The following is a 27260-nucleotide window of genomic DNA, read 5'->3' on the forward strand; positions in this document are numbered from 1 at the left end:
TGTGACCCAAATGTATGCTAATACATGATATGCACAAAATTGGCTGGTTAATGATATGTCCCTGGCCTTAGCAGTAAAACTCAGCTACAACAGCAGCTAGTAAGATGGTTATTCAGACATTTGCAGTTCAAGTTAGACAGACAAACATACTTTTTCATCCATTTCTTTTGCTGTTGCATTTTTGTTTTTGGAAAGGCTTAAAATAATAATAAATCACCCTCTTGCTCTACAGCCCCATGTACATGACTTTAACATTTTGGGAAATCCAAAACTTGACTGTCTTTTCATACCTACGGCTGCTGTTCGGGGCAGGGGTTTAACTACTACATGATTCCAGCCAAAGAGACAACAGCTGCCCCCATTGACCTCTGACGAAAAGGTTGACGGACTCAAGGTCACTGAGTAAAAAGGTAAATGGAGTGCAGATATATGATGTTTTCTACCTTAACAGACAAAGTGCTTTACAATTTTGCGCCTCATTCACCCACTTACACACAAACACTCATACACAGATGCCAAAGATAGTTTGACATGTAGGACACGTGGAGCTGGGGAATGACCCGCTCTACCTCCTTGGCCCAGACTAGAGGAAAGGATAAACAAGGTGAACAAATGGTTCAGCAACTCCTTGCTACTTGGCAAATTCAATAGACCTTTTCTCATGGCTGACATTTTGGCTTTTCACAGCATTTAAGTGAGCTATTTCCAGGGTCCTGGTATTGCCCATGCTAAAACACTGTCACTCCTTACTGGGACATTTGATGGAGCTGAACCAATGTTTCCAGCAATGACTAGTCAAAATGTTTGCCATTAAAAATGTCTCTCCAGGTTTGAAGGCGTTTGCTCGAGAGGCCAGTCTCCTGATTCCCACAAGATGCAGAGATGAGGGTTTCATATTATCTGGAATCAAGACCCAGCTATTAAAATCCTCAGATACAACAAAATTAGCTACTTCTGTGTTTACTGATGACCCCTTGTTTGGCCACAGGAGTCAAGGAACAGAAGTCCAGTGACTTGATGTGAGATGTTTTTAATACCCCAGCAGTGAATAGTGGGTATTATTCAGAGCCCCTGTTGAGGGCCTTTTGTCAGAGGTCGGCTTCAAGCAGAAGGGGGCTAGTGATATGTGAGTAATAAGACCACCTAGAGGAGCTGATTATGTTTGCCATTTGGGTTGACACCTGGCTCAGTGGGACACCTGTAGCTGTGAGAAAAATGAGGAACCCAGGCCAGCAGAGAGGCCAATGCGAATCATGGATCTTTTAGCAGACAGGAGAGGCAGTTAAATGGCTGACTACTCTTCCATTCATCACATGCAATTCTCCTATTGACATCCTACGTTTAAGGATTCTGTAAACAAGATTGCAGCAAACAAACATTTTCTATGCAAACATATAGCGGAGTAATGGCTTGCTGAGCAGAGGTAGTTATGCATGTTAATGCGTGGAGCCCCTCCCCATGTTTATACACACACAAGGACCGCCCACAGGTGAGATGACAGTGCAGTGATTAGCCTGCGTTCAGGTGAAAGCCACTTTACAGGATTCACACCACTGACGGAACCACGTTTTTCATCTAAAAAGCCTCCGACAATGAAAGCGATAAGACCAGAAACCAGGTTGACTTGCCATGGGGACTACCGGCTCAGATCGCGGTCAGCTGGCAAAATACCCATAATGTTTTTTAATTTTTTACCGCTCGAGCAGAGTCTTTCGTGTGTCCGGTTTCAGCCGATAAGTACAAGGCTTTCTTTCCCAGTCGGACCGTGGAGCCAATACTGGTTTAACTTTGCTGATGAAGGAGCCTAGGAGCGGCTGAAGACCATCCACTTAATTCGGAACTGACTTTTCTTCTCCTCGAAGCGTAAGTAACTTAATATCTACATAATGTTACGCGTCTGTTTTCATTTGTGACTGGCTACAGTAGGCATGATAACGTTAGCTAACTAGGCGGTTACCAATATTATGAATGTGTTCAGCGAACGTTGCTATCGCTAGCTAGCTAACTGCCAACGTTGCTGCGCAGCGTGTGACCGCAATGCTAACGTGGATTAACGGCTGTGGTTGGGATGTTTTTTGTTGGCTCTCGTGTACACAGAGTAAATTTATTTAGTTATCTTAGTGGCCGCTTTTACTGGGCTTCATTACACCTTGCTGGCTGGGAACGTGAAGGGGGGGTGTTGGTGCCAAACGGGGGCCGGAAGTGCAGCCGGGGAAGCGTTTCTTTCGGTCTGAGATGCTGGTGGTCCAGTGCGACATCTAGCGGCAGTGACGATCGTCTACAGAATCTTTCGGTTGGACGTCAGTAGCAGGGTCTTTGTCACTGTGATGTTCAAGAGACAACTGGAAAACAGTGTTTTTTTTGTGCAAACAGAAAACATCCCTCCCATGTTTTAGGGCCTCTTTAAATTGGCTTAATTATTGGTGGGAAAATATACAGATTAACTAAAGTGCACTACCAGTGGTTCCTCTGTGGCCCCATCCCTTGATGGCAAAACAAATATAATAATTTACCATATTTTTCGCTCATTATCTGAATTCCATCAAAACCCACACCACTCTTCCGTTTAAACAAAGAGGCAGAACAAACCTTCAAGAACTGAAAAAAGGTGTCTGCCCTTCCTCCAGTTTCAACATAAACAGATCTCCAGCTGTTCTGTGTCATTGAGTTGGACACGACCAAGATGAGATGGATTGTTTTTCTACGAGCCTCACTACTGACAACAAACTACATCCTGGTGCCTTTTTCTTTTGACTACCTCTCATCATGACAGAGTGATTCAGATATCTGCAACCAGGAGTGGTTGGCAGCCTATCAAAATTGGTGACCACTTTCACATTTTTAGTATTATGGTGTCATATCATTCTGGGACCAGAAATGTGACAATAGACATTGGCTTCCATTAGCTTGACACATTGGACAGTCCGATTAGCTGGAACTTATCCTACTTCAAAATTGTACTATCATACCTGTCACTTGGTGAATAACCTCAGAGGTGAGGACACACAATGCCCTGCAACAAACTCACAAGGGGACCAGCAAATGTTTGTGCATTGACTGTGAAAGAAATGTATCTCCAGCTGCTAGAATAGAGATAATCATCTCAGTTCACCCCCTCAGACAGCAAAGCTACTGGTGGTATGGTTTCCAAAGGTGCCCACTTAGTTGCAACATTCAAGCTGTCTAGCTATGAGCTCAAGAGACAACCAGTATGTTTTTGTTGTATGTCTTTATGGACTGCAGTGACACACAATGGTTTTTGGATTGATTTTCCCCTGCATTTTGTGCATGAAAGGTGCTATGTATTGAAAATAAAGTTTATTATTATTATGTATCTATTATCAATAATAACAATAATAATATAAAGTACATAAACCTGTTAAATATAAATTAGTGTATTCATTGTTTTCTAAGAAAGGAAAGTTTATCAAGAAATATTAGCTGGTAGAGTAATAAAACAGGCAGACAAGGTTTGCTTGACTGGCTGACAAATGTGTGATAGAAGCTAAGCTCTTCACTTTGAATATTTCTAGTTCATTAATAAGGCACATGCTGTTATTCTGTTTAAACTACCTTTATACATGATTTCAGGAACCTATATCAACAGTGACTCAGAATTCACTGTTCAGCAGGGCAATACAGAGCTTTGTCACCTTTCTGCTCTTGTACTTGTCAGTCCTTCAGCGTGAGCACTCAAACAAACAAAACTGTCAGTCAGGCAGAGCAAAATCAGGGCAGAAATTTGCTGCGTAATGTGAGATTTTCCTTGACGAAACAGCAGCCAGTCAGTGAAGAACCTAACAGACACCTAAAGATTATCCCTTCCCTGAATAAAACAAACAGTGAAAAAATGAAACTTACGCCACATTTGGTTTAAAATACATTCATTTTCTTTTAGTGTACAGTCAGTACATTTGTGTTGTCTCTTTACATCTGTGCTGTCACTCACTCTCATGCAATTTCTGCCTCTTATGCTTTCATTGTATCTCCTGCGCTCTTTACAGCCTGCCTAACAATACCCACAACGCACTGCCACATAAAGGCTCACTGCCCGTGGCGATGGGCAGAGCCAGCTGAACTCTGGAGGCATCATCTGTGTGTGTGTGTGTCTGTGTGTGTGTGTGTGTGTGTGTGTCTCTGTGTGTGTGTCTGTGTCTGTGTGCATGCGTACCAAAGTGTGAGAAAGAGAGAGAGAGAGCAAGAGGATCCGCTGCTATCTTATCCCGGTGTATTGCTCTTATCTAGAGTTGTTCAACTGCACACACACACACACACACACACACACACAAACTCAGACGTACAACACACACAGACAGCCATGCATGAAACATAGTTTGCATTAAATACTTGATGAGGTGTGTGAGGCTGTCAGGCGTCGTTCTGCAGCTCAGTGAGAATAGTTGTCGCATCCAATGAACAATTTTGTCTTGTGTAATGTCTCCTGAGCCTCAATGTGGGGCTTCAGCCCTTAGAAACAAATTCTCAGCAACCTGCTTATACTGTGTACAGTACTGTACATATACACATTACAGCCCACAACAGCGTACAACAAACATCATTCAGATGGTTACAAAATGTACTGTTTAAAATATGAACATCTGACCCGCAGCACAGCAACCTCTTAACGCTCGGATTTCCATTTAGTTTTTCCTGAAGCAGCTTTAAAGTTAGAAAAACCATCTTATTCCAGTATGTGTGACAGAATCATACTGTGTATTTAGCTTATTCCTCCACAGCACATGATGTTTACACTGTGAGGAAAAAACGTAAACCCTAGACTCCATCAAATGGACGTATTTCAGATGTCTTGTGTACACATTGTCCCAACATTCAGATATATATTTTATATCTTTTGAAACCTTGGGAGCTCCATTAGAATTTAAAATTAAATTGTGTGCTTTTGAACAGTGTTTGGCTGCAAAGCATGAGTTTAAGTCATTCAAATAAGGGAAAGCACAGGTCTCATAAGGGTTTTAGTTGGTATACAGTTAATAAGTCCCAAACCAACAATTTATAAAGGCCATGCTATGTGTTGTATGATCATGTTGGAAGGCAAAAGGGCTTATATCTGATCCGAATGGCCTCACTAGAAGGAGGGGTGAAAAGATGTCTGTCATGCAAAGGGGCAAGACACGTTAACATGTAAATACTGGGATGATGGCGCACGTTTTCAGACACTCTCTCCTGGAAGACATTTAGTGTTGCACTCTGCTGTTCACATGAAACTTGCCACAAATAATTGTGTCAAGTAAGAGGAAAAAGAGAGTTCAAGAGAGAAATTTAATGCCTGGCTGCTGTCTGACCCCTACACAGAGTGACGTGGGTGTGAATGTTGGGATTGTCGGTTATGGAAAGTTACAGTTACAGTAAATTGTGCATTTGATGGGGACTATTTTTACTTGCGGATGAATGCACATTTGGTTCACTAGTGACTATTAACAGCAGCAGGACAGTGAATGTGGGATTGACATGCCCGTGTTCATGGTGATAAATGAACATGTGGCCTAGTGAAAAAGTTTGACTAATTCTAGTTGTTTTAATAGTTTTTGGGCAACAACGGAAATCTGTGTCACAGAGGAACATGATCTTTCAGACTCTGGCTGTACAGGCATTACTTGTTACTGAGTCAAGTCTTGTTGGTTTTGGTCTTTTAATGGGATTTGTTTATTATAAGTAAAGGCCTTTACCTATATGAATCTACAGGTCCAATTGCAGTGACTTCCTGTGTTATTTGATTCCTTGAATATTATATGAAATAATAGGATATTAATAACGAATAATAATTATGTATTAGCTTTGAGCTAATCCTGTACATAAACACACACACACACACACACTAACATTTAAGGTCTACAGAAATAGGTACATTACACACACTCACATATAAGGTCTACAGAAATAGGCACATTATACACACACACACACACACACACACGCACACACATGCACAGACATTGTAGGTCTCTGGAGCTGCACCTTCAGGCCAGATTAGTTTGAGTGACTCAGAAGCAACTCTCCTGCTGTGTAATTGAACACTACTACTATAGCCTCTGTATTCACACACTCAAAGACACACACACACACACGGGCACACATACATGCATTATGGTTACAGTATGAAATAATACATTGTGAAGAGTTTTGGAAGAAAAAGATAAAGAAATTGTGAGAAAGAGAAGTGAAGAGGGAATATTAAAGTGAGAAGAAAACAGGAGAGAGGAGCAAACAAGAGCACAGAGAGATGTAAGACAGCGGGGTAAGAAAGAGAGAATAAAGCAGGGGAGCCTTCTCTTTCCTTAAATACTCCTGCCGAGATGCTGCTCCACTGATCAAACGGCGAGAGAAAAGAGGTGAGGGGGCGCGCGTAGGAGGAGGAGAGAGAAAGAAAGAGATAGAGAGCAGAAGAAAGGGATAGGGAAGCTGCTGAACAGAGAGAATGAAAAGAAGGAAGGGAATAAGAGGAATAGTGAGTGGTGGCAGCCGTCAAATTAGAATTGTAAGAAGTGTGACGGCACGGACAAAGATTTGACTTCTACAAGATATTAGTGCCCTCTCGGCTCTCCCAGCTGTCCACCTCTCTTTTTTTCATGTCAGGTTTTATTTCATCACAGAGAGAAGTCAGTCACACACCTGTAACAGCAGCAGAAACACTGACATCAGCCCACTGGCACTCTGCTGACGTCAGTGACAGTGACAACCGCCATCTTAGAGATCTACAGCAGCGAGACGGAGAGGGAGATACTGTTTAAGTGTTCTGTACCTGCTGAAAGCGTACTCGCACTCTATATCTGTGTGAGTGTGTGTGAGTGTTGTTTGCGTGCATATGACAGTTCTTGAAAAAGCCTAATAGAGTCCGTACCCCAGTGGACTCCTAGAGCCTCCACACACACACATTCATACACAGACTGGCCTGAAGTTCAGGCTTTAACTTAAGCTGACAGTCAGAACACACACTTGTCACACTGTGAAAGTAACATTAGGTGATATCACTGTGAAAACACACACACACACACACACACACACACACACACACACACACACACACACACACACACACACACACACACACACACACACACACACACACTTTTAGCATTTTGTCATGAAAGCAGATTTTTGTCAAGAAGCAACATGGCAAAGGTGAGATAAACTTGCACAGGTGTAACTCAAAACAGCCATTTTTGGTAACACTTATTATAAGTGTGCATAACTCATCATTACTAATTAATGCATTAATAAATGCATGACTTAACATGAATTACAGTTTTTGCTTTACTGCTGATTAATACTGAGTTTTCACACTTGTCACACAGTTAGCACAACAACCATCTATGTGGACTAAATTGTGACTCAGTTTTGTGTTTTGTTCATGTTGACGTATTTTTTTTTAAAAGACCCTACTTTTACATTTTATTGCTTCTCATAGGTTTGACACAAATAGGGCAAAAGAGCAATTCAAGTGAAATAACTTAATTTAACCAGGACAATCCACTCTATATCAATAAAGTATATATATTAAAAACAAACAATAAAAAAAGAATAAAAAATTGAAGCGTATTAATTAAACAGTAGTAACAATCTGTCAATCAAGTAGACTGGTGTCCAGATTTGACTTTACAGTTGCAAGCCTGTAGACTAGTGTGTCCGCCTATAAACCTGGAGCTGGTTAAGTTGAAAATTTTGCCTAATTATAAGGTCAGCATTTACTAAATGGAGATTTATGCATCACAACATTAAAACAGGTTGCACCGCTCCGAGTAGTTCTTACGTGGCGATTAGTTGTTATTAAATATTTACACCCCCTAAATGCTAAGTGTAGCTGTTGCACTGAACCAACTTGCCAACACTCAAAAGGGGGTAACATGGAAAACGGTCGAGTCGACACATCTGAGCTGACATTTGATTAAAATGCTGTTTAATAACGATGAGCTGGGAACTCTGTGGCCACTTTCCCATTCAAGTGATTGGGAATGGAAAAGTGGTCTGTGGACGACTGGTGTGTAAACTTCAAGACCTACTCATAGATATTAACCCTGTTGCTAATTAACTTAAATAAAGGTTGGTATAGTTATATTGTTTTTTTCCCCATTTTTCATTAAACTCAGTCTGAATTCTCAGAAGATTTAATGTCTAATTACTGCCTTTGCGGTCGATGGCAACTTTATACCACCACCTTCAGACATAATTTTTGGTTACTACTAACACAAAACTGCTTAATTAAGTGTAAGTTTTTAACTGTAGGTTTAAAATGTCACTAAATTGAACGAGAAAGCAATATGCTGCATTTCTGAAGTGATAAAGTATCGATTCTACTCCTTTTATTACTCCACTTTTTTGCTCAGTTTTAAATAATCATTACAGTTCATGAATAATGGATTTTTTCATAACTGTGGCTCCAGAGGTCAATAAGTATTTGACAGAAGAAGACTGACCAGGGGTTAGAGATACGTGTGTGTGTGTGTGTGTGTGTGTGTGTGTGTGTGTGTGTGTGTGTGTGTGCGTGTGTGTGTGTGTTTGTTTGTTTGTCTTTGTGTGTGTGTGCTGCTGTAAATGATGCACATATCCGTATCAATCAGTACATAGTCAACTCAGACTTAAATCAGACTCGATTCACATATATGATTACTAAAAACTCAACACAACTAGTGGCTTGTGTTCTTGTGAAGCTCATTTAACCCACTAGGCTAATTAATCTATCAGTTACATATGTTTGTTAATTAGCTTAACTCAGATTTTTATGTGCCAAGTATGAAGTCAACAGATTCCTCATGAGTTCATGTGTCATGCATATATTCATACATTAATTTATGCTGAGTTTTGCACTTATTAATGCATGAATTAAAGATAAGTCACGTACAATTATATTAATGTGTTACATTACTTTATGGATCACTTTCATCAGAGGGTGAAAGTCAAGGAGCAGCTGTTTTTTTTCTGTAAAAGGTGGATGGGCTTTGAGGTCAGAACCGTGAGCTTTAAATGAGGAGATCATCGCTATAATACTGCATTGTGCTACTCACTTATGTATTCATAATTCATAATTCAAGCAGCAGCGCAGCACAAAGCCTTTGTTTAACCATTAGAGACATACCCCACTGAGTAATTAGAAGTGGACCCCCGCCAGCAAGGCACAGAGCATGGGTTCAGACATTGTTTTAGAGCTAATCTGAAAGCTTTTCAGCCAAGAAATTATTGTATCCATGCAAGTATTTTACATCTATACAAGGTCATTTAATATGTGGAAACAGTTGGAAAAAATAGAAATGTGTTTTGAATTATTGGGAATCAAAGAATTCTGTCTTATTCTGATAATTGAAAAAAAAAAACTCATTATGTGGCTGTAAAATTAATTTTCCGTGCATCCATCCAACCACTTTCTAGACATTTATCCGGGTCAGAGCAGACCAGGCTACATCCTCGCAGCTACATCCCATGAAAACTTTTTCCAACTTCTTCCAAATTCTCCCGTGGGATTCCTGGGTTCAGGGTTGACTTGTCGCCAGGAGAGTGAACACAGCTTTCTCTCTCTGATGGTGACAGGACTAAAAACTCATAGGGGTGACCCTGGCACCTAACACTCCTGACAGGATACATCAGGGAAAACAGGGATAAGCCGTTTCTAAATCCACAAAACACATTTACACAGGATTAACAAATTCCCTGGACTCCTCTGTTATTTGTATGAGGAAAGAGTGTTGGTCCACTGCTCTGTGGTCAGAGCAGATTCTGACTAAACTCTGAAGTTGATCAGTTGAGTGTATAGTCGTCTTTATAGCACTGTAAGCCTTTACCATGGAGGCCAAAAAGGTCAAAATGTACCTCAAAAGAAGAGTGTTCGGACAGTTTTAAAGAGGTTAGACTCTCAATTCAGATGTTCAGACAATTTTGTAACTTTCTAAAAACAAAAATACACCCACTTTCTGCAATAGCTGTCCGAAACCCATTTCACCAAAGCGCTTTTCAGCCACTGTGTAGATTGGAATCATAGGAATGGTGGCAGCAATCACAGGAACAACTGGTGGCAGCATCACATTTCACACATGCTTATTGCTCAACAATTGCAGTTACATCTGGAAGTCCTCCAGGGATTTTTAAATGCTTATAGATTGGTCACAAATAAAAGGTTTCTTTTGATTAGTGAAAAAAAAAAAATTCTTCCAAATTAACATGAGAGAGGAAATTATCTCCTGGAGTAAATTGCAGCTTGCATGTTGCAAATTTGATGAAATGCTCCACATGGCCCCAGGGTGAGCACAGGTGTGAAAATGGACAGAGCTCCAGCTGGCTCTGTGTTGGCAGAGATGGAGAGGTGGTGTGCTTTCAGATAAGGAAGGAGTGAGACCGAAATTTGGATCAAGTTCTGAACAATGGCTGGACAGATCTACTCAGTGTCACAGAGTCAATGGACAGACTTTCTCTACACAACCCACTTTATGTTTTTGAATGAAGCCTGAGCAGGAAATGCTGCTACCTTTGTGCTCATAAACACTCGTAAACACTGGTTTTTCTGATGTGATGGGTAAACTGTTGAACACCCTTCTGCCAGACCAATGATATTGTTCCTACTATCCACTAAACTTTGACAAAACGTGCAAGAACACATTTTTTTTTTTTTAATCTGCATTAGTACCATAGTCACATGCCTACAGAGTTATTGGTTACTGTAATCATTCATCCGCTCAATTCTCTAATGTGACTTCAAAGTAAGAAATGGGGGATAAAATCCATAGTTCTTATACACTGTAGTTGAGCCAAAGCAAATCTAAGGCTTAAATTAACTAAATTAAGTGGATTCCACCTTCCATTTTTTTTTACTGTAGAATTTCTTCAGGTTAGTATCTCTCCACTGCTGCTCAGCAAGGACACATGTCTGGGGGAATAAAAAGAGTGGATTTCATACAAAAAAAACCTAACTTGATTTGGCTAACTCAGACTGATAAAGCCTCATATTAGATTCAGCTTGACTTTAAATGCATTTTTAAATAATGGGCTGTGTTATGAAGGGATTGCTTCATAGGCAGTATGGAGAGGGGGGATGATTACAGTATCTTTCAATGTACATATGGGCATAAGAGTATGAGATAGACTTGAAAAATTCATAACCTATCCTTTAAGCACAACAGCATGTCAGGATAAATCTCATCCTCCCCCGCGCCTTTCCACTTACTACAGGTGTAATTTTCTGCAGAGACAAGGAGACTTGTCATCCCTGATATTTCATATAAATCTTTTATCCCCCCTCAATTAGCTCCATAGAGTGTCCATGACAATCTCACCTCTCCTCAACCAAATGAGAGAAAGAGAAACAGGCAGAGAGAGACGTCATGTTTCAGAGTCAAAGTGAACTTTGTCATTCAGACCGTACAACAAAGAGTGCACAGTTTGTTAACAGTGCTAACAAACAGCAGCGCCGCCGCAGAGAGACCTCCAAGTTAATCACGAAGAAAATTGCACTTGTTGTCTCACATTTTAAACTTATCACAATTCATGGCTAGCTATTATTTTACTGACTACACTTACTTCTAGCTGGTATAAGTTGTTAGCCATGATGCACTGCAACTAAAGCTAGCTAAGTTAAGCCAAAATCAGCAAATAACATTTTCACAGTGCTAGCTAACTTCTATATGAATTTTTCCTTATACGACATTGACAAAACTACTGTTTTAAAGGAATATATAAGCAGTTTGAAAAATTAATTTGCTTTCTTCACAAGAGAGAGGCAAGAAGATTGACGCAAGTACATAGCTGGGGTGAAGATGTGGTTGGCCTAGCTTAGCATAAACGCTGGAAGCAGGGGGAAACAGCTAGCCTGGCTATGCACAAAGATAAAAAAAAATGCATACTAACACCTCTATATCTTGCTTGTTAACCCATTAAAAATAGAAATCTAAAAACAGAAATCAAATAAGTAATTATAAATAACCATTATATTACTTACAGTGTGTATCCTGACGATCGCAGCTTGCTGTGGTCAGTAGGAGAGTTTCTATAATTGAGGATGGCTGTGAGAACTGTGGGGAGCTGAGTGGCTCAACCAGGGAGATTTTCTCCTCTGTTCTAACAGTATGATCATCAAGCTTCATCTGGACGATCCTGTCCCCCACTGGATGTAGTTGGAGGTCCATTGGCCTGAGGTGATAATGAATTATTTTCTCTGCTGTTAACAAAATGGACATGTTGCCAAAGGACATCATTAGCTAGCTCTGTTGTAACCACTCTGAGGATGAGAAAGAAGCTGGGAAGAAGTTTCGGTACTGTATTAGGAGTACAGTAAACCGTCTGATACAAGAGAAAGGCAAGGTCTTTGCAGGAGCAGCTAATGTATGATTGACATATTGAAAGTTGTACACTCAGTCAGCTTACCTGTTTTTGTGAGAGTTTTGTTGTGTTTGCCACCACTGGATGTAGATTCCTTTTGTTTCCCACAGCTTCCAAGAGCTAAAGGGGTTGAGACAACAGGCAGCAGCGATGCGGTGTACTGTCTCAGACAACCATCAAATATCAGGCTTGACGTCACTGTCCTTCAAAGTGATTTTGAGTGGCTTATGCCCTGGGCTCGTGTAGTGCAGTATGTGAAAACCATGTGAAGGAAACCTACACTGAAGTCCTGGTCTTGGACAATCCTTGCCCCCGGAAGTAATTCCCCTGATTTTCTGCAACTAGTGCAGCAGACAGGTGGTAGCAAGACCGAAAGACCACAGAAAGTGATTGTGCATTACTGCTCTCCTTAGAAATTGAAGCATTACTGTTCCAAAGGATCTGTTCCCTCCCAGGCCAACTTGTCTTGCTGGTCTTATGAGTGGAAGTAGGGCTAAGTAGGTGACTTCAAGTATGCTGTTATGCTGTGTTGCCATTGTGAAGAGCAGCCTAAGGAAGATTATCCAAGTCCCTCTACTACAGCACATCTCAGTCCTTTTTTGAGTCAAATCCATGTTTGTAGTAGTAGGCCCATTCTGTTTTTCAGGGGACATGTGGAAGGAACATTAGTTACCTACTTAATTCTGTTTGCATGAGGAGTTTGTAAAATTTGCTTCATCTGAAGTCAACAGTTTTTTCTGATAGGTGAATATCTACCCCTCAAGTATCTGAGGTAATTGGGTTTCTGCTCAATTGCAGGGAATCGCTGCTGAATACCTGAAGAGTGCAGGGCCACAGCTTGGCAATCATTGATGTTTACTCAATTGTTTGTGCTTGTTTTTGTCCCTTTAACGAGTTCAGCACTTCAACTTGTTGTTAAGAACTGAAATGTTGATTTTGTGAGGTTAAATATTGTCTGATCACAACACCCAGTCCAGTGTCAAAGGTTTTGGAGGTGATTATATTTCACTGATATTCAGTTTGTCTTCAAATAGGGTCATGGAGTTAATAGCTGTGTTTTTGTTCTGAAGAGAGTAATCCAGTATAATAGAAGGCAGACAAGGCTAATCTTGTCTTTGCTTGTTTTCTAGATGCCTTCAAAGCGTTTGACTGGATTAATTATAGGAAATTGTTTTATAAGTTGATCGACAGGCGTGCACCCCTTTTCATCATCCATATGATGCTCTGTTGGTGCAGATCACAGAAATTGATAGTGTAGTATATTTTCTGACTTCATCACTCTAACCAATGGTGTGTAGAAAAGTAGCAGCCTGTCGCCTTTACTGTTTAATTTATATGCAGACAGTTTGAGTTATAAGTGAGTGAGGAGTCTGTTGTGACGTTGGTGCAGATCTCCATTAACCATCTGTTTTATGAAGGTAATATTAGGATTATCTGCCCCTCAGCAAAAGCACTTCAGCAACTTCTTTCTGTTTGAAGATCTGGGTCATTTAAACATCAATATTTTCAGTGAAACTAATAGTCATTGCATGTATTGTCTGTTCCCTGGGTATGCCTTTATTGGATCACCGCATCCCATCGGACTGTATAATAGTAATTTCAAATATGTTCATTCAATTAACTTGGTAATGTGATTACCACCAGCCTATGTGATGACAACTCAACTAAATGCCAGACTTATTCCCTGTACATTAGGGTTAATACCTCTGCACAAGTTCAGACGACGCTCGATGCTCGCCTATACTCAAAAACTGTTCTGTATTTCGTACACTGTTTACCTTGCCTGGTTGATGCAGCTACAGTGAGATGTTTTTGACCAACTACACATAAAGATACTTTCGATGCCTTAATGAGAAAATCGTCTTACAAATTTTTATGTGTGTGTTGTATATTGTACATTTAAAAATCATAGACTTCTATATCGACAGCTAAACTGAGCCTTTCTGAGCCCTCTATGTAAGTTTTCAACGTGATGTTTTCTGAATCTATGTCTTATATGTATTTGTATTCTGTTTATTCTATGGGCCAGTGTGTCTTTCAAACTTCAAAGTGGCATTTTATCCCCAGATATCCACAGCTACTGTTTAAATCAGAATTACAGCTGACATAACCCTCGTTTTTTCAGTTCTTTGTTCAGGTCAGTATGTCATATTAAGTGCCAGACATAGAGTTTATGCAGTATATTACACACATGAATTGTATCCCATTAAGAAGAATATAATTGTAGTGGCTAGAGCAGTTCCCAGTGGGTGTCTCCCTCAAAGCTGAAATGAAAATTATGCCCTTTCCACTAATAAGCTTTCTTACTGACCTCCACTGCAGAAATGGACCTAGAGACCCTTTTGAATCTTTGAGTACTACCTCCCAAATTATATGTCCAGCAGCTTTAGGAGTTCTTGGAAATGATCCTCCTACTTTCAGACAGTAATGTCACTCAAGATCAATGTTTCCCTATACCTGCTGGACACAGCCAGGTCAATGATCTGCCTCCTCATCCTAAGGCCCCAAAGGATTTCTCCTACTTCTTTGGGATTTGAAGACTTTGGAAAGTTTAGAAGCATCAAACACTCACACTTCTTGCAGTGATTGGGCCAGTGTACACATTGTCTGAAAATGTGTATTTTAACAATTATTCTGTCTCACCCTCTCTATGTCGAGAGGATATTCACCTTAGACTGTGGCAGAAGCTACAGTCTTCTGAACCCATGAGTGTTGGCCACTTTGTGTCCATGACATGAAAATAAAGTACAGACATACAAACATTTTTGCCAATAGTCACTCTCCTTTTAGCTCTGTTTTGTTTTCCACCGACTCCTGAAGGAAATATCCTGCTATTAATTGCTAAATACTTCTGTATGTTCACCAGCTCGTTGGTAATATTGTCTGTCTGCCGTTGAGCATTAGGGCTGAGCAGGTAGCAAACAGTGGGTTTTTAGAGCTGACTGGAAATGAGGTTGATGAGAGTGGTGATACAAGACAAAGACAATAAACAGTTGCAAACTGTAAAACCAAAGCAATAAGTTGAAAGCTGCGGGGAACTGCAGAGTTGACTTCACAGTCATTTGATCTATTGTTTGTTCCAAAATTAATTAGCAGATTTAAATTTATTTACGTCATGAATGAATTGATTGTTTGTTTGTTTTTTTCAAATAATTTCAAATAATCATTTTATCAATACAGTAGAAAGGGTAAATGCCCATCACCAGGTCCCAGAGCCCAAGATAATGTCTTCAAGTGTCATGTCTTGTTTGACAAACAAAACAAACCCCAAGATATTAAATTTACAATCATGACTACATGTCCTTGTGGTCTAATGGTTGCAGCGTCTGTAAGTATGTATCCATCTCAATCTATCACAATATCTACAGTTCCCCATTTCTCTCTTTCCTCATTTCTTGTTATCTGTCTACTGTTGGCTATCCAATATAAGCAGAAATTGCCCCTCTGCCAAAAAAAATTAAAACAAGACAATTATACAAAACTTTACAACATAAAACACGACAAACTAAACCAAAAAAATCAAGAGTTTTGTCCAGTTACGCGTCCACTTTGATCTGCTACAAAATACTGAATTATTTGATTGTTAAATTACTTCAACAATTGATCCATTATCAAATTTCTTTCCATTAATTTAGTTTGATTAACTGACTAATAGTTTCAGCACTAAAGACGAGCACTCACCAAAATCCGGCCTCATCGACACATTTCATGTCCTTGACCTCCAAGAGAAGAGCACAACAAGGTGATGGTAAAAAACCACTGAGCTGAAAACAACATTTTCTGTTTTGCAGGTTCACTTTTTCAAGTTAATGGAGAGGAGAGTCCAGTGAGGGTTTGAATTTGAGCAATCGACCCACAGAGGTACTGTACAGGTCGGGCGCTGTCGAAGGCTAATGGCTCACAAAGTCACACCAGGTAAAGCCTACTGAAAAATTTAAAATGTACCAAAATGAAAAATATCACTTTAAGCTCAGAATATTGGAAAAATGGAGCGGCACTGAAGAGAGGGCAAGTGGGACTGTGAGTGTGTGTGTGAGGGCAAGTGTGTAGGTGTATGAGTGAGTGAACATGTAGAGGAGCTGATCCTATCAGACTCTTGTCAGGTCCTGTTGGGTTTTTCTATATAAACTTGTGAGCAAGGAGACTTGTGCTGCCCTTACACTTTTTGCCCCCCATCCAGTCTATATGTCTTTCGCTCACACGCACACACACACACACACTTGGTGTCAGTCTCTTCCTGTTTTCCTCTGTCTTTCTACATTTCCCCTTTTCTCACATCATTAGTCTCTCTGTGTCTCTCCTTGTTCTCTCCCAGGAGCTCACTGAGGATTTAGGCCTCCTCTCCTCCTAGACTCACCTACATCCTTTCATCCTGTTCCCTCCTCTCATCCTCCTCCTCACTCCCCTCTCCCTCCTTTTCTTCTCTCTTCTCTCTCCCCCCTCCTTGCTTAACCTGCTTCCTGAGCCCAAAAAATAAACCCACATACACCAGCAAACACACACACACACACACACACACACACATATACACACACATTACACACTGTGCACACGCATACAGAATCAAGCCCAAACCCATCTGCAGCCAGAAGCACAACATCTAATCCTTATGCTTGGGGAGGAGGGGGACCTTGCAATCATTCCTGCTCTCTTTCTGCCCCACCATTCATTTTCTTTTTTCTTCTCTTCTTCAATCATTTTTTCCCATCCTTTAATACGTGCCCAGCATCCCACTGGTAGGTGATGTTTTTGAGGATGCACTGGAACCACTTCCTCTTTTGAACCTTTCTTGTCTAGTCCAGCAGTTACCACTCATGTGCCACGAAGATGCACGCAGGCAGGCCTTCAAACCATAAAAGTCAGTCTCACACATTGGCATACCTTCTAATAAAAACTGAAATAAGCTGGTGTAGTATTTGGCTGGGATGAAACCTGCAGCCTGTAAGCCCTGCGTGGCACATGACTGAAAGCCACTGGTCTTGAAGCGATGCCTCGGTGATGCTGCTGTCCTGCTGCACTGGACGCTGCTGCCGCCCTGTGGCCACGCACATGAACTGCAACCCCTCTTCTCTAATGACCGTTTGATTTTTGGAGGAGTTGCATCACAACCACACCCCCCCCACACACACACACACACAATATACACACACAGACACACACACACACACACACACATATACATGACCAGCACCACCTCCACCTCCCCACTCCATCTACCCCACCACCACCACCACCACCACCCCCACTACAACCCCTCCTCTCTGGATTGGATAAATACTGCTGGAAGATATATAACGTGTTGCTATGGTGATCAGCTCGTGGGTTCGTTTTTTTTTTTTTTTTTCATGGCTTTGTGGAAGACAGGGACATGCTGGTACGCTGGGAGCTCTGAAGATCTGGTGTGTGTGTGTGTGTGTGTGTGTGCGTGTGTGCGTGTGTGCGCACGCGCACGCGTCTGTGTGCAAGCATGTTTATGTTTGAGAGAAAAGGATGGAGGAGGGAGGGTTCGGGATGGGAGAGGGGAGAGGGCTCCTTTTGAAGAGGAGGAACATTCACAAAAACACAGCAGACCCAAAAATAGGAGACAATCTCTCAGACCCTGTGTTTTCATGCACGCCACGCGCTGCTCACCTACCGTAGCCTATGTGCACAAAACTAAGAGCCCTGACTAGCAGCTGTCTCTGGGGAGTGTTTAACCTCTCTTCCTCCTCTTCTCCTCCTTCACTGTCTCCTCCACCACCTCTCCATCTCCCACCACCACCCCTGCTCTCCGGCTGCTCAATCTCTCCGGGGACACATTCTCAGTCTGCCTGATTGGCTTCTGTTTATGTGCATGTGCTAATGTGTTAATGTGTTTGTGTGTATGTGAGTGTGTAAGCATGCTGTCCTCTATCAATTAACGCAAGCTGGTGCAGCAATTACCATTAACCATTGTGTTTACGCTGTGTACGTCGGTGCACATCCGCACATGCACACAAGGGATAACTAGTGCATCATTGATCGCCAGCTGTCTGCCATTGAAGACTCCCTAATGGTCAAGCCCACACAAACACACAATTGCTATGATGGAGTGGACGTTTGTATGTATGTATGTGTGTGTATGTGTTTGTGTCTGTCTGTAAAGGTTCACAAGACACCACCAACTTCCACTCAGACCAGACGGCATAGGAGACACCTATATGTGTGTGTGTGTGTGAGTTGATATCAGTGCAACCCAGATGGCCATCTTCGAGGGGTTTTCTGGAACATTCAGACACTTGTTGCTTCTCGTCATCTCTCTCTCTCTGTCTCTCTCTCTCTCTCTCTGCCTCACACACACACACTTGCACAGTGCTTCTTTTGAAGTGTGAAACAGCTTGCGGTCAGCTCTGCTCCCCTTGCATGGTTCCATCAAATAGCAGCCTTTTGAGCCTTCAGATACATGATGAAACAAAAACAACCACGCAGTGTTAGCAGAGGAAAGAAAGAGCAGATATTCTCATTGGATGTGGTGTAAGACAGTGCGCTTCTTTGTCCTTATCTGTCGTGATGGACTGGCAGAGTCAGGGGATCAATCAGTGGAGTTTACTTACCCAAAAAGTGTGAGGTCAAGTGTGTACTGTTGACCTGGTAGCTTTCTTCTACCACATCAAAACCTGTGGCCCCTCCTGTATCGCTGTCTTGTCTTCAGTTGTGGTGGTTCTTTGGCAGTGATTTACTGAATATAAACAGCAGTTCATAGTTTCTAAGGGCTTGTGTGTGTGTGTGTGTGTGTGTGTGTGTGTGTGTGTGTGTGTGTGTGTGTTTACGGTGGCACTGAGGTCAAACCTGCTGTCAGATCAGAGAGGGACATGAAACCAGATATCTGCAAAGACTTCTGCTATGAAAGCCTTTTTTGGTTTATTTTAGGGACCGCACAAAAATTAATTGGGGGCAAGGAGGGGTCAAAAAAAAGGGGTAGACATTGTAATTTTTCTTTCAGCTGAAAAGAGTCTGAAGTTTTGAGGAGAGCAGGATATGGTTGTTTTTTTCTGCATGTCACCCCCTCTCTCTCCCCTGCCTTTCATGTCACTCTACTGTCAGAGAATTCCTAAATTAAAACACAAAATAAAAGACTAGATTTCAAGTGAGTCAGACTCAGGACAGAAAATCAGAAAGGGGAACTACCATCAAATTTTGCAGGAACTGGATGCATGCATTTTGTAAATTTAGACAAATTGGACTTGCAAACAAAAAATTGGCAACACAGTTACAAAGAGTTTGGTGAAATCCTGGTAAAACAAAAAAGTGTTGTAGAATGTCTGTGTAGGTGGAAATGGTTCTGGTTTATTTGGACAGGCAAGTGTGGAAAGAGAAAAATAATTTTGCATGTGATTAGATGATTTGGCATGGACTTAATGAAAAAAAAAAAGTTCTTCCTTGGCTTATGGTCTTGATTTCTAGCAAATGTCACTGAAATGTGTTAAGTACTTGTTGAGGACTGAAAACAAGACGTCCTTGGCAGAGGTCGTAAGTTTTCAAAACTTTAATCAGATTAATTTTTCTGTTATTAAGAGATGTGACTGCATAGGTGAACTAGCTACCTCTAATTATTTAGCTAATGCAGTCACATCAGAAAACTCCTGAAATGCTATAATATGAATAACTGGCTCTTAGGCTTTTAGTTTCTCAGTATTCTTTATTTGTTGTAACTGGTTCTGTTTCACCTTTCAGTAATAAATATAAAAAAAATAATCTTTTACGTTTTGGAAGCATGAATATATCTAGACAGACTGATAACAAAATCCCATTTTGTTGACAAATTGAAAATCAAAAGAAGAAATTTGTAATAACATACACTGAGCAAATAAAATGATTCTGCTGGGAACAAAATGAGCTCCACCAAACAAACATCACATCTCTGGTTGGATGGAGTTACCAAGTAAATACATTCTTTGTGCCACAAAAAGTTTTAATGGAACAGTACTGATCCAAATCTTCTCTGAATGACTGATATTTTATTATCCTTCTATTATTGTGGCATTTCAGCTCCATGTCAGTGCGTATAGCAGCTCAAGCTTCTTTTGAGATGAAAAAAGGACAAAGCAGAATATAGTCTGTGTCACCCCCATGTGTTGGAAAAGTTGAACTACGCAATATGCTCCAAATTGAAGTTTGTTGACGACCTGCTTAAACTCCACTGTACAGCATAGCAAACTGAAATACACAACCACTACGATATCATTTTAGTAGACCCACTGTTCCTCTGCCCTTGGTGACTGATGACGGAATAACTGAATGCCAAGGCCTTTCTAATTAAGGTACTGAGAAGGAACAATACACTTAACCTCACAGGCACTGCAATAGATAACAGCTACAACTCTTCAGTTTTCCACTTGATTGAACTTTTCATCCTTACTTTCTTGAGACAGGCCCGAGGTAATTCATAGAAATATCACTTTTGAGAGTAATTATTTTGCACTGAAATAAGACTTTGCCAAGCACACATTGCAAATAGTAAAATGTCAAATCCAACCAGTAGGAAAATCAAAGACAACTTAGTTAAAGGCTTTTTTTTCTTTTAATGTCAGAATTGTTATTGTACATGGACATCCCAATGGATTTGCACTTCTTTTTACAATATGTACCACATATAACAGCACCTACATGTTATTTACACACATTACACAAGATTGTATCACAAAGCAGTGTGTGAAACTAGCAAAAAACAAGTTTCCCCAAGCCTTGTTGAACCATCGCACCCAATAGTCCGTGAATTGGCTAGACAAAATTAAATATCACAGCCATTGGCCCCCACTAGTTAACAGGCAACTGCCCCCTGAAATTTTCCAAGTTTAAAGCTTAAATCACAAGTGTGAAAATGTTTCAACTCTTTCTGAAGTTCAAGAGACAAAATGATGATGATGCACCAGTTTAAATTCTTATCAATGGGACAAATGTAAAACATAAAGTTGATAAAATGCAGCCTTTGAAACACTGTTACTGCTCTTTATGCAAAATTTTTGATGGCGATAGGGAAACTATGCATATTTGGATTTTTGTACACTTAATACAAAAACTTAAAATACAATTCAGGACAGTGGTGCTTGAGCAAAGAAACCTTTGCTGAAAATACATCTTGTTTTTCCACCTCCTGTCATCCTACTACTCAAAGACAGTAACAGGGGTCACCATTATCTATGTAAAATGGATTGACCTGCTTTGTGATAAAACCCTGGTTCGGGCTGCAAAAAGCAACTAAAGACAAAATAGAATGAATTTAAGTAAAACAGGAAATAATTGGGTCAAGTGGGTGCTGGATATGCCAGAACCCTGCATCCACAAGCACACACACAGGCACTCATACACACACGCACTCACTGTTGCACAACAACCAGAGATACTGTAGCAGCTTTCTCAAAGGCAAAGACAAGTACAACACAGTAAGTGGCAGTTCTGCTGTCAGATACGCAAACACACAGAGCAGCAGCAGAATGAGATACACACGCTGACAAGCGTTTTGAGTGGAGCCACAAAACAGGGAGGCAGTTCAGCCTCCCGAGGAGCCCAAGCTTCAGTCCTGTCTGGTTTGGCCAGCACTCCACAGAAGAGGAGAAGGAAGTACGTTTGAGGGATGAGGGAACAGCAAACAGTAGGCAACAGCCTGGTTCATCTGCTTATTAGATGTGAAGCACAAAGGAGCCCGGCCAATACACAATGTCTAAACGCAACATTCTGCAATTTAAGGATTTCAAGTGTGTCGTGCTCGTTCCCATATCAGTTTCTACTGAGGGCACCCAAACATAAACGGGAAAGAAAATCTTTCTGAAGAAGAACAAAACTTTAACATGGAGAGGAGTCGTGTGAGTTGTGTGAGACAACAGGTGTGAGGGGGTGAAAGAAAATAAGAACTATGTGGGCTGGTAATAACTAAGTTTTTCTTTATTCGTAGCATTGCAACTAAGATGAATAGGAGGAAGATTTCAATGGTTGGCCAAGGCATCAGTCCTCATCACCTGTCCAGTCGGCCACCGAGGAGAGGACAGAGGAGGGATTAGTGGTGTAGGAAAAGTTCAGAGCATCCTGTTACGTTTATGAGTTGGCGAGTCTGTGATGACATCACTACAGGGGGCAGGGCCTCGTTTACGATTGGCTGTGGAATCCAAATGGAGTGCCATCTCCTCGGCGATGAAGGTGTTGAGGTCCACGTCATGAAGACCATTCCTACGACGACTGAGGGACTGGGCGGGGTGAGTTGGGGAACCAGGAGGACCAGAGCGAACAGAAATGCTTGCCATGGCACCGCTAAGGCCTGGAGAGGAAAAAAAGAAAATGTAAACTACAGCACTCCATATGCTATATAACTCCAGCATGGCACTCTCACAAGGCAACAGCTTCTAACTGAAGACGGCATTTTGACTAACCGTGCAGTGCAATTGCCTCTCTGAAGGGCTGCAGGTCGGTCTCCACAGAACTGCCTGTCTCGGGGGGAGATGGTCGGCTTGCAGACACCATGGCAACCCTAGGTGGGGCACGAGCTGTCCGTGGAGGTGGAACTTTGCCACACAGGAAGCTGATGAGGTCCTCTCGCCTGATAGTTCTTCTGCGTTTCTTCACCCATGCAATCACCTCTTTATTTCTGCGCTGATAGCCTAAGTGAATGCCCAGGTCATAGCTCCGCTGACGGGCCTCCATACTCTCTGGTGACATGCAAGGACAAATGTTTTTAGCAAATCTGGACATCACAATCAAAGTTAATTTACTATGAACTCATTTACATACAGGACATCTTGGGTGCAATACAAAATGCCAAAAACACAGACAGTGAAACACAACATAGGTAATAGTCAAAGTTACTTGCCTTTATACAGGTTAGTAACAGCTGTGGCTGCATTCTGGAAGGGCACCCAGAGAGAGAGGCCTTGCTGCTGACATACTCTATCTGTTAATTAAATGCAAAAAAGTTGGTCAGATCATGATAACTTTAAAATAACATTGCTGCTGCGTAAATACCAACTCCCCATGCAAAGATCACGTCTTCTCTATGGAAATTCAAGTACAAACAGTCTGATATAAATGAAATGATATAATCCAACTGCACGTATGTATACCCAAAGAGAAAACTAAGTAACTAAATGACATTGCTTTCAGCACTGAATGTTTTCAAGCTTAAATCCCACAGCTACCTTAAGGCACTATGGTTTCATTATATTAGTTTGTTAGTAAGCTTAACAATTTCAGTGTCGTTATATGACAAGTAACAAGCGACTGGTGCACATTTTACTACCAATCTGAACAAAAATAACTGCAATGGTGTGTATGAAGAGTATTGATGCAGAACAGTGTATATAAAGAACTGGTAACTCCAGCCAACGTTTGGGTTTACCACAAAAATATAAGTATAAAAGTTAAGAGCCTATTACCAGTCATCACTTTACAAGTTCAAATTTGCCTGTAAATCTTTACATCTAATGTACAGGAGCTGTCCATAGGGTTTCCTCTAGAAATGACTAAGAGGTATTAAGTTTTATGTAGATACAGCTGTGTTACAGTCTGAGCATACAGTGTTCAGAGTTTGAAAGCAGAAGCATTTTACCAAGCAGGATTTATAGACTAAGTGATGGATAATGAGTGCACTAGAAAAGTAGTTGCAAATATTACAAAACATTGCAGTGTGGTCAAATAAGGTCTGCCTGGAAACTGGCGAACAAGGCAATCATGGACATTTTACTCACTTATTCACATATAGGTCAAATTAATTATCAAACATGATGTCACCATTTTCAGACTTTTTAAACGGGGCCAGGTTTATGTGTGTCAATGTAAGCCAATAGTAGAAGCTGACGGAAAACCATACCTTTTCCTAAAAACAAAATACAAGTGTAATGTTAAAAGAAACTCCGCAGGGCAGACCGAGACTTCAACAAGACAACATTCACGTTAATCATTTCGCCATTTTGTTCTGGATATTGACAACAAACAAGTCATCAGCAAAAGTCTATCGGAATAAGTGTTGGAATAAAATGTCTTTGTGCCGTTAACTCATCAACATCCACCGCACCACTGCGACAATTATCACTGCATTTGACCGTCAACAAACGACTTGTTTTCAGTCGAAAAAACTCCTCCCTGTGTATCGCCATTTTGACGAGCTAGGTGTCTGTTAACGGGTGGACAAAAACATTTTTAGTGTGCCATGAGGAGAGCATATGTGCTGGCATCGGTGAACATACACACCGCTGAGTTAGCCGGTGACTGAGAGCCGCTTAGCTGAACTACTTATCAATCTGTTCAGCCACGCAGGCCCCTGACAGCTCAGGCCACTCTGAGCCAGATTCAGCCCTGTTGTCCCACACTCGGACACGGTCATCGGCTGCTAGCCCCGGCTGCTGATAATGTTAGCTTCCGTGAGCTAGCAACGGAACCAGGTCATGATATCGAGGCGTGAAGAAAATCGCAGAATCATGGCCTTGATACAGTTTTGAAAGAATACACATTCTGGTGTCATGCAACACAACCATGGAATCGAGCTGGTTAAGCTGAAGAAAAACAGCTGCGAACAGCTAACACCGTTAGCCTAGCCGGTGCCCTTTGTGTCTCTCCCCACCCGGCGTTATCATTAGCTAGCGGGGTTAGCTTTAGTTAGCATTAGCTCTGACAGTTAGCCTAACCCGAACTTCGGGATCTTTAGTACAGACCTTTGTAGAGCTGTGCTACCGCGGTGGCTGAGTTCTGAAACAGGTGCCACAGCTTTTGCTGACTTTGTTCCGTCTCCTCCTCATTTGGATCATTCTGTTCGGCCTCTGCTAAGCACTGCCGTTCCCATTTGGAGAACCAGTGCTCGGGGCCGTGCTCTTGGATCTCCGCTTCTCCCTCCTCTTTCCTCTCCTCCATAGCTAACGTAAGGCGTTAGCTAGTAGCTTATGAGCTAGCCTTTCGTGTGAAATTCAAGCTTGTTGGGTTTCCGGAGGCACTTAACTGTCTTCCTTCTGTATGTTGTAAGAAAAATACGTTACACAACCCTAACAATGTACAGAAAAGGAAACAATAGCCGTTGCTAGAGCCACATTGTGGAGATTTAACACTACGCCCGTACGCCCAGTGTAGAACACACCAAAGTAAAGAACGCGATGACAACACCTTAGAATTACTTGGAAATGGCTACGCCCATTTTGTCGCTGTACTGGAAAGTGATTGGCTGTGACGACTTTTCTAGGCGGGTCTTGGGGCCAACCACGAAGCCTGATTGGATAATGGCAAAAAAGAGAAAAGGTCAGAGAAAAACAACGTTGACGGCGAGTGTGTGTTGTCTGACATGCAGCATTCTGTCCGGCAGGGGGCAACCTGGCCATGGAAATGTAGCCCACGGCTTCATGTGGCCAAAAGTATAAGGACACCCTAGTCAATGGTGGAGGAAGTATTCAGATCCTTTACTGGAGTAAAAGTACCAATCCAACAATGTAAAAATACTCCATTGCATATAAATCCCTGCATATAAACCTCAACCCAGTAAAACCACAGAAGTATCATCAGCTAAATTTACTTACATTATCAAAAGTAAACGTACTTGTTTTTCAAAAAGCTGGCCCTTATGGCTGATACATTATAATAAATCAGATTATTGATACACATTTTACTGTTGGAGCTGGTCGAGGTGGAGCTACTTTTAATTTGGGCCTCTTAAACGGTTCATCAGATAAATCTGGGAGGTGGTGAAATGGGAGAGGAAATTGAAAAAAAAAAACGTTCCGATACACAAATCTGCTCTCAGTTTATAGTTTTTCTGTAATCTTTGATTTTCTGTCAAATATAGGACAGTTTTGCCTCCTTGGAACTCAAAAGAGCTGTTTAAGTAAAGCTATCTAAGAAGTTTAAAGACAAAAACATGTCAGTCAAGGAAACACAACTAGGCAATGCTTTTTGTAAGGGGGTCACAAGAAAAACAAACTCATGTTTTCAATGTAAAATTGTAAACTGAAAAGAAACTAGTCACAGCTGTCAAATAAATGTAAGAAAAGAAATTTGCCTCCGAAATGTAATGGAGTAGAAGTGTGAAATGGCACAAAATGTACGTCAAAACTGTTGTTAAGTACAGTACATGAGTAAATGAAAGTCTACATGTTACTTACATGTTACTTTTTAACCACTGAAGTATCTCAAGGGGCGAAGAGTGAGTCATGAAGTTAGTAAACAATAGTAAAACTACCCTAACCCTAACCCTTAGGAAATGGTTTCCCAGTTTGGTGTGGATGAACTTGACTAGCCTGCACAGAGTCCTGACCTCAACCCTATCCAACGTCTTTGGAAATTGGAATACTGACTGCAAACCAGGCCTTATCACCCAATATTAATGTTGGACCTAACCACAACTCATGTGGCTGAATGGGAGCAAATCTCTTTTTCCAGATCCCAAAAAGAACTAATATAGTTGTAGTTGGTATGTATTAGTATTATGGTTGCCACCATGAGAGGACAAAGGTCCTGGCCCCTTTGTTGTATGTTTGCATGTTCTCTCTGTATTTGTGTGGGTCCACAAAATTCTGTATCTGTATAAACCTGTCTAGGACATTTTCCCCGTCTTTGGCTCGGGCTCTCCCATGAGCCTGAATATGAATAAGCATGTAATGACAACTCTTGCACTACGTAAGCTGCAGTATACACAATATAAACACTGTCATCTGTTATCATCAACTCTTGCCTGTCTTGCTTCTTGGATGTAGTTATTGCAGCCATTGAGATTTTGGGGGGAAAGTTCAATGTCACACTATCTTTTTGGCAACACCCATAAATCTATGGGCTAAGGATTGAGGGAGTGCAAAGATCAGGTGAGTTATGACAGAAACTTACTGATTGTATGCCCTCTCACCTATCGCTCTCTGTTAGACTGCACAGGTGTCTGTGTTAGACTGAACCTGTCTCTCTCTTTAAAACCCACTTTCTGACTCCTTTTCTTCCTCTTTGTTGGTAACAGTGCAGTGTTGAAG

At 41.3% G+C, this 27260-nt stretch overlaps 1 protein-coding gene across 1 annotated transcript; it reads right to left on the reverse strand.

The window, feature by feature from the left end:
* Nucleotides 1–20838: 20838 nt before the first annotated feature.
* On the reverse strand, nt 20839–25403 carry LOC111216729 (UPF0472 protein C16orf72 homolog). Its single transcript, XM_022738350.1, has 4 exons — nt 24975–25403; nt 23138–23218; nt 22701–22976; nt 20839–22588 (listed from the first exon to the last, which is right to left on the reverse strand). The coding sequence occupies exons 1-4, from the start codon at nt 25168–25170 to the stop codon at nt 22350–22352; spliced, it is 792 nt and encodes a 263-aa protein (XP_022594071.1). The 5' UTR covers nt 25171–25403; the 3' UTR covers nt 20839–22349.
* Nucleotides 25404–27260: the final 1857 nt, after the last annotated feature.

This window comes from Seriola dumerili, unplaced genomic scaffold, assembly GCF_002260705.1.
Source record: "Seriola dumerili isolate Sdu_G_001 unplaced genomic scaffold, Sdu_1.0 BDQW01000035.1, whole genome shotgun sequence".
In the NCBI taxonomy this organism is placed as follows: domain Eukaryota; kingdom Metazoa; phylum Chordata; class Actinopteri; order Carangiformes; family Carangidae; genus Seriola; species Seriola dumerili.